The sequence below is a fragment of the Diorhabda sublineata genome, chromosome 7 (assembly GCF_026230105.1).
Source record: "Diorhabda sublineata isolate icDioSubl1.1 chromosome 7, icDioSubl1.1, whole genome shotgun sequence".
Classification (NCBI taxonomy): domain Eukaryota; kingdom Metazoa; phylum Arthropoda; class Insecta; order Coleoptera; family Chrysomelidae; genus Diorhabda; species Diorhabda sublineata.
Window position 1 is genome coordinate 8,862,768 of NC_079480.1, and position 14,933 is coordinate 8,877,700.

Genomic DNA, 14,933 nt, shown 5'->3' on the forward strand with positions numbered 1-14,933 from the left:
AGTGTGGGTGGGGTAGGTGTTTTTTTATTTACTTCACTTATATTGTAGTTTCCCTGATGATGGGAAGAAGACTCTTCGAAAGCTTGGATTTATGGTTTAATAAAGAGTACTTTTATTTTATGAAGCATAGGCATATAGCAAAGAAAACCTAGGGCTCCTTACTCTATTCGCAATTGACGAAACAAAAACAGTTGAAATTTTTAATTGTTGTTACCAGTATATAACATGTAGGTAACTATATTTCAAATAAAAATAAATTTGTATTAAAAATAATTTATGCCTTTGCTATCATGACATTCACACGTGACATCTGTCAAGATGGGAAAATTAATTTTTCAGTTAGGTCAAACAATCGAATTTTCGAAACATTGGGGTTGTTGTTATAGCAACTTCTGAAAGTTAAAGCATCTGATTGGAATAAAATTTTCATATGGATGTTTTAATCGGCATAATTTTCATTATGCCACTTCTAACTCGAATGTCGTTCAACTACTGCTATATTCAAGTCATAATATACAAACAAGTGACTTTTATAACGAATTTTGAGAGAAAATGTATTAATATGAATTATGATTTATAATGAATATTACAAAAAATTACTCTGTTTTTATGAACTTTCGATAAAGGAAATGTTCAAAATTAAAGTTTAAGAAATAAAAAGTTAAAGAGAATTGTAGTTACTTAACAGATTGTATCGAATATATGCATCTTATTACGAAATCTGATAGATAAAATAGAAATTTTTTAATCTCACATACTTCGACTATTTTCCTCCAAGACATTTTTTGACATCTCTTGTAATAATAATAATATTTCTTGACAGAAAGCATATACAGATGAAGTTCAGCTTATTTTTTATGCAAGATCTCGCCCTTATTCTATTCTATTCTACGGAAAAATATAGTTACTTTAATCATTTTCAAACCGGTCATAGAATATTGAATAAAATTTTAGGTGAGGTGTTTGTTTAACCGCTTAACATGGTGCAAGACAACGTGCAAGAAATTGCATGCAATCATCAATATATTGCACGTCGTTTGACATTATACAAGTCTCTTACCTTTGCATCAGGCCAGCCACTAACAAAAATTTCATTATTAAAAGTAATCAAAGTCCTAACCTCAATTTTTGTTGAATATTTTGTGGTCTGTTTAAAAATGGGAAGAACAAAACTAAGTAACGAAGTGAAAAAGAGGTCAGTATATCACTGTCACTAATTATATCTGCTGTTGTCTTGCTTTTGGAGTCTGACAAACAGGTTGGTTGTTAAGCCAAAAGTAACTAGATTTCTCCCTAGAATTGCAGCTTGCACATAATACAAATGGTAACAAACCGATAATGTTGCAAGTGCGAGATCTCGCGTGAAAAAATCAGCTGAACTTCATCTGCGTATGCTTTTTATCAAGAAATATTGCGCTTTGCATTGCACTGCACGTTGTATTGCATCATGTCAAGCGGCCTTAATGTCAAGCGAAATGCAATATTTTGGCTCTGCAAGAAATTGCATGTAATTGTTATACGAAATTTAATCATTCTCTTAATTTTGTTTAGATCTATTTTTAATAAATAGATAAAAAAAGTTTAGAATAATAATATTTTTGATGTGGTAAGTTGAGTAACCTTTAGAAAGAAATATAATTCAACCTCATTTCCATTTAAGATTATAGGGGTTGTATGTAGTTGAGGCCCAGCTTACCAACCATCCTCTTTGAAAATATGTGTCATGTGGCTTAGCATATTTTTAAAATTTTTGAAGGGGTGCGTTTACAAATTAATATCTACCAAAAGCGGAATGGAAAAGGGGTGTGGGTCAAAATATTAAAGTTCGTTTTTAAATATTTTTAGAATTGCACATGTTTACAAGGCATTGTTAAATAGTTCGAATGCCTATGGTAGACTAGTATTAATTTGAGTACATAAAAAATGCTTCTCAGATTCTCTGATGCCGGATCCATACTCCTCACGAAAGAATGCGAATTCGAGAGTGTGTTTTTCGGACACGAGTCATATCGGACGGTATGAATATAGAATAAATTGAGAGTGTGGATGGCTAGCACTCCTGTCATCTTTGCTAGCCAAGACTCGTGTCGAGAACATCTAGGAGGCAGCACGCGACAATGTGGATCGGGCATGAAACAAACAGATGAACAATAAAAAGGCCTATAACAATTAAAGAAGAATAACATTAGTTTGTTTTCTTTTAGATTGTACAAAAAAATTCGTTTGTATGCAATAAATTTACCAATCTATTGGTAATAAAGTTACTGGGGAGATCGTTAATATTTTTTTGGAAATAAACATTAATAGAAGCCAATTGCGAAGCTATTTCTAACTTATTGATTCAGCCTTCGATATTACAGAGGGCTGATACAAAATTTGTAGGTAGCACGAAATGAGAAACTGAAAAATATGAGCACTTTTTTCATTTAAAAATAACATTTGTTATATGTGAATTTGACCTTTGATACTAAATTGACATTTAGATAATTGCAATATTTTTTTCCGAATACCGAGGTCGTTAAAGTTCCAAAAGAACAATGCAGCATAATATTTACTTCACTAGATATATACGAGAATATATTGAAAAATTCTTAGCCTACTATAGAACCAAACAAAATTTCAATGTCAAATATTTCATTACTCAACATATTCTCCTCTTAATTGGATACATTTATTACAGCGAACCTACAACGTCTCTAGACCTTTCAAAAAAATGTTTCTTCTTGCTCTGCAAACCAGAGCTCCACAGCTTTTATTACCTCCTCATTGGAAGAAAATTTACGACCTTTTAAACTTTTCAGTTGAGGAAAGAGATGATAGTCGAACATAGCCAAATCTGGTGAATAAGGGGGATTTTCTAGTAATTCAAACCTTAAATCACGAATTTTTTGCATGGCAACATGAGATTAGTGCGCAGGGGCGTTTTCCTGAAAAAACAAAACACCTTTGGATAGCTTTCAGCGTCTTTTCTCTTTTATTTTTCCCCGTAAAGTGGTCAATAATGTCGAATAGTAATCTCCAGTTATTGTTCTCCCCTTATCCAAAAAATCAATCATGATTACTCCATGGCAATCCTAAAAAACTAAAGCAAAAACTTTTCCAGCAGATTTTTGGACACGAAACTTCTTAGGTCTTGGAGAACCAGACTGTCGCCATTCCATGGATTGTTACTTTGTTTCTGGATCGTAGAAATGTACTCAATTCTCATCCATAGTAAGAATTCGGTTTAAGAAGTCTACATCGTTTTCATATCGAGCACAGATCGCACGCTATGCTTCTACCCTTACACGCTTTTGGTCAACATTCAAACATTTGAGTATCTATTTTGCAGCAATTTTTCTCATGTCCAAATTGACGTGAACTATATGATGAACGCGTTCTTGACCTAACACAGAAACTGGCCTTCTCGATCGGTCATTATCTTCAACATTTACCTCTTTTGAAGATTGCAGTCCAATTTTTCACGGTCGCATACGAAGGACATTGATCACCAAGGGTATTAAACGTATCTTCGTCAATCTGCTTATCTCTTAACCCTTTTAAATACTTGATGATGGCTCGATACTCCAATTTTTCGATTTTCACAATTTCGGTGGACATATTTTTTCTTTTAATTTATTGCGTAACTCTGGTTTACTTTTTTGACGTCAAACTTTACACCGACACTTCTAATAAGTTATTGTTCGTTGCTATGGTAACGCAATATTTTGTTTATTCATGAAACTGGTCTAGGCTAACTAGATATTAATACATCCTCGTATATACACTGTATAGGCACATATACGAGGAGTGATAAAAATATGGTGAATAAATGTTAGTTATTAGTTAGTTATTTACTATTATGTATCATACTCTCAAGCAGTGATAAGTTTTAACCCCGTTCCGGTTCTTGTCGGTCTGCTACTATAGTTGCTTTAGTGAGATCGTGTTTACAGTGATTGTCATGATACAAGGATCATGATTTTTGTAAAATGGAGATAAAATTACCTTGAGAAAAAAATTCAGAATTCTCAATGGAAAACTAGTAACTCACTTTGCTATGGAAAGAGCCGTCGATCAAAGTTGATCATCAAAATATCATTAAGGATTATTAGGAATATTTGGTTCGACTTTCTTCAGTTTCTTATTAAAAATTATTCTATTTGCAACACCATAGAATAATTTATGTCCAAGTATTGATATTTTGTTGTTTCGGCTTCTATAAGAGCTTCTTAAACTTTCAACAGTCACATAACCTTATTATCCACTGCCTTTATTCATTTTAGATCAGATATCAGTGTGTATTATAAACGTTATTTATTTATATTCAGTTTAATTTTATTGATTTTTCCTATGCATTTCTAGAGTATTTTAAAACCAATACGAGAGTTGTTACTCAAGTTTTTGTATATAGCTTTATTATTATCAAAATATTCTCCATTTAGATTAATACACTTTGCATGCGTTTGAACCAATTGTTGAGGCTTTTTTTCCATCTCCAAAACATATTATTTGAACGTATCAACCGCTTCTTCAGTAGTAGAAAAGCGTTGACCCCGCAATTTATGTACGGCGGTTTACACATCAATCTGATGTTTTGAATCTCAAAAACGTTTTTGTTTGGACTGATGTGTGAGAGCGATCGGCTTTGCTGATTTTTTCGAACACTTCTGGTAAACCATTTAGAATTGACCGATCTTATCGACGTCTTTTGAAGCACTGCGATTAAATTTCTTTGCACCAATCGACTCCAGCTTTTTTGAGAGATTGTATAAATTCGTAGCGATAAGCGACCACCATTGCTGTTAGTTCAATCCACGTCGAAAGTCATAGAAAACTTTGGCGATTTAATTTTTCAGTCAAATTGAATATTTCGAGTATATGTAACCAACTCAAATAACACTCGTATGACAACACGTTCTCAGTACGTTAACCATTAAAAATGTCAAACTCTATAATAGCAATGTCATATTTGACAATGTCACATCAGTGTTGCCATATTTCAAAACTTAGTAACAACCCTCGTAATATATGAACGTGCAAATAACTAATAAACTAGAAACTTCTGAGCTTCGTATCTACATCCATATACTAAAAATACCGTTAATCGTCAGAATAATTAAGTGAGATGTACTGTGAAAGAAAAATAATAAATTTTCCGAACAAAAAATAATAATTATTGTAAATTATAGTCTAAAGTGGAAAAGGTGTGGGATGATATAGATGCTTTAGGATTGGACGAGATGTTTTATTTTGTTAAGGACGGATATTTCGAGTTTTCGGTCGCTAACGTTCGTTAACACTGAATGAAGCCATTCAAAATTCATTATTTGAAAATAAATGATAACAAAATTTGTATAACCCGTGAGGTAAATCATGATAAATCATTGACGGAGAATTTTAGGGGTTTTCTTATAAATTATAATATTTATTTAACCTTTTTCTGAATACGAAATATTTATAAAGTTATAAAAAAATTGTGACAAGTTCAACACCTTCACAATTTAAAAGGTTTTCAAGAGCAATGATCGATTGTAGTATAGTTTTTTATTATCAAACTGTATAAAAATGATTGATTCGACTGATACCTTTGAATCTAAAACAGATGAGTCAAAATGCAAATACATTTTTTCTCGGTAATATCTTGAATTATTTTTGTTTCCTTTCTCGATAGAATCAACAATAACTTATAAAAATAGTAGTATGCAAAACCGACTCGGTATTCAAGATATTCAAACTTCACATATCTATCTATAAAAAAAGATCGAGTATTTGTTTGATAGAGCTATACAAACAATCTGACATTGAATTTAAATGCACGGCTATTGAAAAAAATCAAAAACGGAATGAATAGTAAATAATTATCCCGAAAATATGATAATACCTACGCGGTCAAGAGAAATATTATAACCAATAAGCGAACCTAAGATCTAAAATGTAGAATCTTTCCTTATCATATGTACAAGGATTTTCTTAGCAATTATTTTAATAAATATGGTAGATAGAAGATTCGAATCTAAATCGACCTTCACCGAGCTGATAATATAATGAGATTTATTTTATAATAAATTTTGTACATAACAAAATATATTAAAAATGGGTTATTTAAAAAAATCTTGGACAGAATATTTTTAATTACTTTCGAAAAAATTATTTTTCATTAAATTTTGCATTATCAAAATAAGAAAATTTTAGACTGGACTTGAAGTATTTAATTAATTATTTCGTTTGCAATTTAAATGTCAGTTGCTCCAAAATAACGCCTTGATGTTTACAATAGAGGGGTACCTCTACTCTCCATAGTATACGTACTGAGCATGCGCAGTTTCTTATATTCAGGGACCCATCAGACTCGATTGCAATGTTCGGTCCTTTATTATTAAACGGTATACTTACCACGGATCTTTCTGTCATTAATTTCCACGCGCGTTTAAATCTTTAAAATTAAATAATTCTATTAAGACCAAATTTTTTGGAGACAGCCCTGTATCAACGTGTTCACAATAAAACAGCGCTTATGAGAGTGGAAATAACTGGTATCGATATACCTGTTTATACCTGGCAACCTAGTAGTACGTCCAGGTAAATAATAGACAACCCTATGTCTGCACATGTTTCATACTTAAGTCCAGTATAAAGTTTTCTTATTGTCTTGATGTTGCAAAATTTAATGAAAAATCATCTTTTCAAAAATAATTAAAAATATTCTGTCAAGGATTTTTGTTGTCTACCTATTTTTAATATATTTTCTAATGTACAAAATTTAATACAATTCTATTATCAGCTCGGTGAAGGTCGATTTAGATTCGGATCTTGTGCTATACATATAGTTCTTCCAATATCAATTGCAGATTATAAAAACCCTTGCCGACAATTTTGTTCCATCTACCATAGGCGTAGATACCTCATTTTATAAATTTATTATTTTTAACAATATGTTCATCTTGCGAGAGAAAGTATTCGTTAAAAGTCAATCGAATTATTATAAATTCGACGACTTTATAGGCCGTTATTTATGCACTTAATTGTAGTCCTACTTGGAACTTAGAAAAAAATCATTGTTATACCTCGTTAACTTGCTACAATGAATATCAAATTATAAAACGTAAATAGACGAGTAAAATGAACCTACCTGTGAGGGCGTTTGGTTTAAACAGAGTACCAGACCTGAACTGAGCCCTTTTTGTACCCCATTCGTCTATTAGAACTTCAGTAGTCTTTTATCTGAAGCAAATAATATTTTCGCCATCGAACTAACCTTGACGATTCGGTTATTGCCATCCGTTTTTTGTATTTAAAACCGCATACTGACAAAACTTGCCGCAATATTTCTAAACTGGTATAATTGTACTCTGAATAATATGCTACCTTTTGCTGTATTACTTTTAATGTCGCAATCCTATTCTCCTTATATAAATTATAAAATGCCCTACGTATAAAATCTTGAGTTGCTTTGTCAACTGATTTCAGTTTTTCTTTACATGTTTTTCGGTTCTGTGAATGATCCACAGCAACCCCTTTCGTGACTACTGAATAAGTTAATTCTGCATTTCTTATTAGGATTGCATTATTAGATTGCTGAATATTTTCCTTTTTTAAACATTATTTAAAACAATATATTTAAATAATTTAGTATATTTAAATTTTTATTATCAAATTCATACCTGTCTTTATTCTTACTATACTGTGCAATTTCATTATTTTCATTCGCCCATGGTCTAAAGAACGCCATATTTATATTTATTTAAGGAAATTTATGAATTAAATACTGCTTATCGCAGACTGTCTAGCAGGAATATTTTAAAGAAATTGTGTACATACGCCGTCCGACAGCTTCTGACAATAGAAAAGGAATTATTTTTACATTCGATGTTTTCATTGGCAAACAGTGGAGATGATAAGTCCACGTGGACTGACGGTTTGTTAGATGTTTACCGAATTTTATACGGGGAGTAAACATTATTTTTCATTTCTTAATTTTGTATGAGTGCCTCGCATAACTGTCTTCTGTAATTGATATTGGAAGAGCTATACATAATACAAAATAAAAATATTTCACTATATTAAAATCGAAAAATATATAGGAGAGACATCTCAATATTTGGAAAATATATAAAAAAAGTTATCAATACGATAAAAACCGTAAAACTCCATGATTAAACCGTAATTTATCAAATAACATATATTTAATTACAAAAATTCAAAGACCCTGAAACAGAATCAAAGACAAGAAGATAATGTTTTGTAATGATCCATATGCATGAAAAAAGGAAATATATCAATTATAAAAAAGACCTAAAGAATCTGAACAAAATTATAATTTTATTTTATGAATGTTAAAGTGACCGTGAAATTGATAATTGCATTGTATTGTTGAAATATATTGTATTCTAATATTCACGTAGTATGTACTAATTTATATATCCCAGGTATATCAGGTTATATTTTGAAAAAAAAAATTGAAAACAGGTTGAAACGTCCAATAAATTTTGTAAAAAAAAAATTAAATTTTCTAGTAAAATGCACTATTTATAAATATGTCTATGGGGTTCAAGAAAGTAAAGAAATATGTTTCAATTACACATCTTGTGCCAACGATAGATTTTATAGCAATAAAGTGATTTAGAATTTAAGTTATTATTTTGAAAAGAAACTCGTTTCTTAAAAACCCATTTGCGTTTTTCCTTACTGTACTTTTAACAGAAAGTTAACTAAAAAGATAACCAACGTCGGCAGCGTCCGTCGTAAAAACATGAACGAGATAAAATCGTTGTGCTGTTTTCGACTTCTAATTTCAACCGAGACAACTCAATCGATGAAGTTAACGAATTTTCGTCGACAAGAAATTGACGGGGAGAAGTTGGTGGAGAAATAATCCGATGATTTACTGAAGCAGGATTCTCGCAGGCTTTTATGGAATTAGTCCGGTTCATGGCAACTTAATTTAGTAATCTAGATTTTAAATACATGCGATTTCAAATAATAAATTTATATTTAGTTGTTATACCTAATGGGTCAAATACAAAATATCTTTTTTTGGAAATTGAGCCGTGGATATTAATGTATAAATAACTATTCTTCCAAGATTACATATATGTTGTCTTCAAACTTAGATGTGAATGTTGATATTATGTCAAATTACAGGTACTTAATTCTACTTATTTTCATAAAAATTGTAACAACCTCAAATTTGTTGAACGATTTGATCCATTTGGACCAGTCAGTGCATAATTAATTGTGGATTTTGTGAGTAGTAGTACGCTAACATCAATATTTTCTCCAATTTTGAACGACATTAGAAACTCATTATCAAGATCATCGGAATAGTTATATATTTATTGAAAAAAGAGCCTTATTACACGAAAGTGATGATTGGTGAAGTCTAAACTAAACTGATTTCATTGCCACTCTGCTAGAACTTCAGAGGGTGATATATTCCATCAGGATAATTCGTCGTTTTTCCACCGTCTACTCCGTCGCCAAATTTGTTGCGTATTGAACATATAAGGGTTCGAAAGGTATATGGTGTTTTAATATCTAATCAACTAAGTACTTTCATTGAATGAAAAACATATATGACAAGAAACTAAAGTGGTCAGTGGCTCAGAGAAAAATTGGATTTTGGTAAATCCCCAGTTGAGTTTTAATTAACAGTGCTGTTTCTTAATGACATAGAATCGGTTTTTTACATATGTGCAAAATTTTGCATTTAACTAATCATTTAAAGTGGGTAGATATCGATCCCAAATATTCTTAGTTTATATTGGTGATAATAGTGAAACGTATTAATATTAGAAAATAATGGAAATATTTTTCATATACCACGAAGAACACTCATTTGACGTTACCATTCAACGTCACCAGATATTTTTAATTTGGTCTACAGGTTAGGGTATAATCTATAATCTACCATTGGTTTTCATTGGAAAGTAATTGTGGAAAGTGGAAACTTCTGCAAAGATGTCAGCGCTCCGACCGTTGAATTTGTGAATTATAATCTAGTAGAAAATATAGACAAACAGTAAGAAAGACGGTTAGAGGATACATTGATATAAATCAAAGTTAAAATATGAATAAATATGAATGTTTGGTGTTGCTCGGTGCATTGAAATCAATCAGAATTCCATGTGACTTAAATTTCTAATGTATATGTAGACACCTCAACACAATTCAATAGCTCTTGTCGAAAGTGAAGAAGTGCTGGATACAGGCTAAATAATAATGTGTATTGAAACTAATGTTTTAGATTTATGTTACCTTGGATTGCAAACTAGGGACCTGAGTGTCGAACCCCACTAAATATCTGAATCTTTTGCCATTAACGAGAATGAAAAAATGTTTAATGCTTGTAAAGCAGGAGCAGATGGAGGAATCATGAAATTAATGAACAATAATTTTATGTTTCCAACGGTTAATTTTATAATGCTTTGGAAAAAATAAAAATAGTTGATGATCCTCACTTTCTTGAATACAAATAACATCGCGAGGTACACGGCAGTAGTCATTGCGTGAGAGCGATATTTCAAATCAATAAAGGCGAATATTGTAATCTTCAAATGAGCAATTAAACCTGATTAGAAAGGGGCCGAACGAGCACTGGAATCAGAAAAGCAACGACCTATGAATCGAATAATGAATAGTTCAAAACTTTCAAGTCAGAATCAGTACAAAAGCTCGTAAACGAACTAAACGTAAGCAACTTTACTTGGAATTTCACATTTCAAACATAACTTATTAGCTTCCATTTGGTTGCGTATTATTTCAATAAACAGGGTGTTGTGTTGGTTACTGTACTGTCTAAAGTTGATTTATATGTAATATGGACAGTTTTGTGGGTATTTATGAACGGATATATGGCTGAAACAAAACCTAAAGATTAAATCAAAAACTGATACGTGTGGAACATGCATATTAACATCATTACAACAATAAAAATTATGATCGACGAATACTAATGTTGGCCGACTGATATTACTAATAAGGAATAAATTTGCATTATTTTCAAGGGCGTAGGTCAAGGTTGGTATAATTTATTACGATTATTGACTATATATAACTCTGGAACAAACTATCGTTCAACATAATTTAAATCTTGGCGCTACAAGATGAATTTCGAGAAGGTCGACCAAAATTACCTGTTGTACCTGTTACCGGCTGTTGTGCCAGAAAACAAAGATGCTGATATTGCAAGATTTTCATGTGACGTATCGTGAGATTGAAGTATACTTAGCATTAGTTCACTTGGATTCAATATTGCATGAACATTTAGCTGTCAAAAAGATTTGTTCTCGTTGGGTTCCGCATAATTTGAAAATCGTTCAGAAAAAAGCTCGCGTCGATTTGTGCAAAGAAATGCTGAAAAAATTCAATCGCGGTGCTTCAAAAGACGTCTATAAGGTCGTGACAGGCGATGAATCATGAATCTCTGTATATGAACCCGAAACTAAACAATCGACTGTATGAGTCTTTAAATACTAACCAAATCCAACAAGAATTAATCACGCACGAAGCAAATGGTCACCTGTTTTTATGGAATATCAGGACATTAAAACAATTCTGAATGGTACACCAGCATTTGTTTGCTAGAAGTGTTCGAAAAAACCAGCGAAACCAATCGCAGAAAACGAATCATTCTTCACCACGAAAATGCGAGCTCTTACAGATCAGTTCAAACAAAAACGTTTTTGAACAGTTGAAAACATCGGATTGATGTGTTATCCGCCATACAGTCCTTGTTTGGCAGATCAAAAATAAATTGCGATGTCAACCTTTTTCTACACCTGAAGAAGCGTTCGAAGCATTCTAATCACAGGTTTTGGAGCTACCTCAATCGGAATAGAAAAAATTCTTCGTTCAAACACATGCAATGCATTTATTTGTCTATATCGAAACTTAAGTAGTAACCCTCGTATATAATTAGAATTAGTTACTCTGAAGTGACCAACAAATTGTTTGGAAATGTTTGGGTAGATGTAAAATAAATTAATAATTAATTTTTCAATTTTGGAAAAATGGTTTAGAATAAAAAACAAATTAATTATCATTATTATCAATATTACTGATATTTACAGAGTTATGGTAGCTAGAGCTAGGAGATGCTAGCTCTAGCTACTCTCAAATATACAAAAATTGTATATTTTTAAGAAATGATTAATTTCGATTTCAAAGAATTTTTTATATTAGTTATAATAAAATTAAGACCATTTAAAATTTTATTTTCAAACCACTATACTCAATGGAAACAAATTTAAATGTATTACGTAATTCGGAAATTACTATTTTTTCAAAAGTACTGTAGTTAAAACATATCAATAATATTAACAATAGCAAAAACTTCAGAAGACCATTTATTGTAAAACTAAAAATAAACAGCCTCAACATGAAAAATAATCAGTTTTTATAAATTTGTTCACCTCGAAGAATGATTTTTCAAAATTCTTGACAGATTTATTTCGCACACTTCAAATTAATATATACCAATAATTCAGGAACTTCGCATTTGAGGACCCATTTTCTTTTACTACAACAAATATTTTCAATGAAATTTCTTTCCGAGTCCTTCATATACTCAAAACTTAAATACCAACTCTCTTAAAACTGGTCTAATTTAAAGGCAAGAGTAGTAAGTCGATATTGTGTTGGGCATTCACTTTTTTATTCTGTTCAACTGTTTGAACAATGGAAGTGTATGAAAGTGGTTTTAATTAACAGTCTAAAGGTGCCGTTTTAAATGCTTCTTTTCAACTTGAAAGGTTTTGTGAGAACATACGTTTTAAAAACTAAATTGATTACGAAATATGATGACAAAAATTATGTCACATTCAAATTAAAACGAAACTATTTCTAGGGATTCAAGCATAGACTGAAATTTATCAACCATTCTATTCGTAACGCATTGCTATATACATTGAGTAATTGTGACTCATTTTTGAAATACATTGGTATTTACTCATATTCACATTTACATATATAACAATGCTTTTGAAGAATTATGAATGATTAAATACAAATTTCAATGATTCGGATAGTATAGTAAACGAAAAAGGGTTTTATTATAAAAATTATTCTACATTCGAATGCTGGCCTTCAATATACTCCCCTCTCTTCGCCACACACCTTTTCATACGTTTTCTCCATTGATCAAAGCAGTGCTGGAAGTCTTTACCGCTTCCACCGACTCGAATCGGATACCTTTCAAGGCAGATCTTTTTCTAACCTTTCAAGGAAATCTGAGCAGACCCGTTGATGCAAGAACTATTGGCTAGGAGTCAGATTTTTTGGCACCAGCTTCGCCCAGACTTTTGTCATTGTCATTACAGCCTCGGCAATCATCCGAATGCTCATTCGATGATCTGCACGCATAATTTGGTTGATTTTGGTCACTATTTCCGGAGTTGAAACAGTCACAGGGAGACTGGGTGCTGGTCATTTTCAGTGCTCTCTTGGCCCTCACTAAAGCGCTTACACCACTCAAAAACACGCGCATGAGATAGAGAATTTTCCTCATAGGCCTCTTGCAACAATTTATAGCACTCAGTCGGAATTTTTTTCAATTTAACAAGAAATTTGAGATTGATACGTTGCTCCCGTTTTTCGGCACGAGAAAAAACACGTTCGTTTCAAACCTCTACTGCACAAATACTATAATAGTGACGGAAACGTGTTTAGGGACGATAAGATATCTAGATACCCAACGCACTACTCGTTTTTTACCCCACCCGTCTAAAGCGCCCTCTATGTGCGCAGTCTCGTTATTTAATAGCCAGACCTCGTATAAATAAAAGTTCTGTCGTTTCGTGTAAAGGTACTTAAAATTTGCACTCTTGTTGCAAGTTAGCGGGTCTGATTCTGAACAGGTTCAGAAACAGATCGCATGCGCATTTTTAAAAATGTTGGGTTTGTTGAGCTCTGAACTAATGGTGACAGTTGAATGTTCGTGGACATCTATTAGTATTTCCGAATCGGTAAAGATACACTAAACACCGTTTACTTATTTCATTTATTGGTTGATAAGAGGGAGATGATAGGTAAACATTTCTGCGGAAATCATTCGACATGGAAAAAAATCTCAAATAAATCGGCTAAACGGCTAAGAACAGTTGATTCTACCAAAAACTCGTGATGAAAGGTATTATGTGTGTCTCCTTATCAAAAATAAATGTTGAACAAATGTTTTTGAAGTATGATGATGATGATGATGATGAGAAACCTGAAAACTGGAAAAAGGCAGTTAATCATACGATTAAAGAAGATAAAATGTAATTGGACACTATTACTGATGAAATGATCGAGCCAATAGTTCAATTTCTGGTTCCGAATCTCATAAGGATTGGTATTTTAATTTTATACTTATTTTTATGAACGTAAGGTAGTTTAAAAATTTAAGTTGAAACCCTTATACTTATATAACCAGTATTACACAATTATCTTCATACATTGTGGAAGAATGTTTTACCTTCAGCTGTTTGGTAGTAATAAGCAGGTTAATTAATTGAAAATATAGGTGTACACCCGACATATTCAGTATATTTATACAAATGTTATTTCATACGAAATTATTCGAGGCATAACATAAAAAATGTTTCAATTATCTACTAAAAGAAATGATTCCCCTATGGATTACGAATACTGCATCATTTTGTTACTCTCAGTGACAAAAATAGACTATAATGCCGTTCATACTTACGTTGATGGGCGAGTAGATAGTTGCCGTTCACGTCCTGTAACAAGAAAAAATGACATTAGTAATTTCTGGTTAAATATAATAAATTTTCGATAAAATAATAAGTAATCTTATAAGTATTTTCGATTTTTAGAGTAGACGGTGTTGATAGGGTTGTATATCGGAAAGCTCTTGTCCGATTGAGTCAAGTACAAGTTTCACAGGTAGCATTTAATGTTACATTTTTGGAAATAATCAACTTTTAAAAATGAGTGAAATTTCTAAAACCTCA

At 31.7% G+C, this 14,933-nt stretch overlaps 1 protein-coding gene across 7 annotated transcripts in view; it reads right to left on the bottom strand.

The window, feature by feature from the left end:
• The window catches only part of LOC130447018 (AF4/FMR2 family member lilli), a 570,483-nt gene that overhangs the window by 18,831 nt on the left and 536,719 nt on the right, over positions 1–14,933 (bottom strand). For all 7 annotated transcript variants that reach the window (XM_056783613.1, XM_056783610.1, XM_056783611.1 and 4 more), the window contains one exon: positions 14,666–14,699. In XM_056783613.1, coding sequence (XP_056639591.1) covers positions 14,666–14,699 — 34 coding nt within the window. The remainder of the gene's footprint in view (positions 1–14,665; positions 14,700–14,933) is intronic.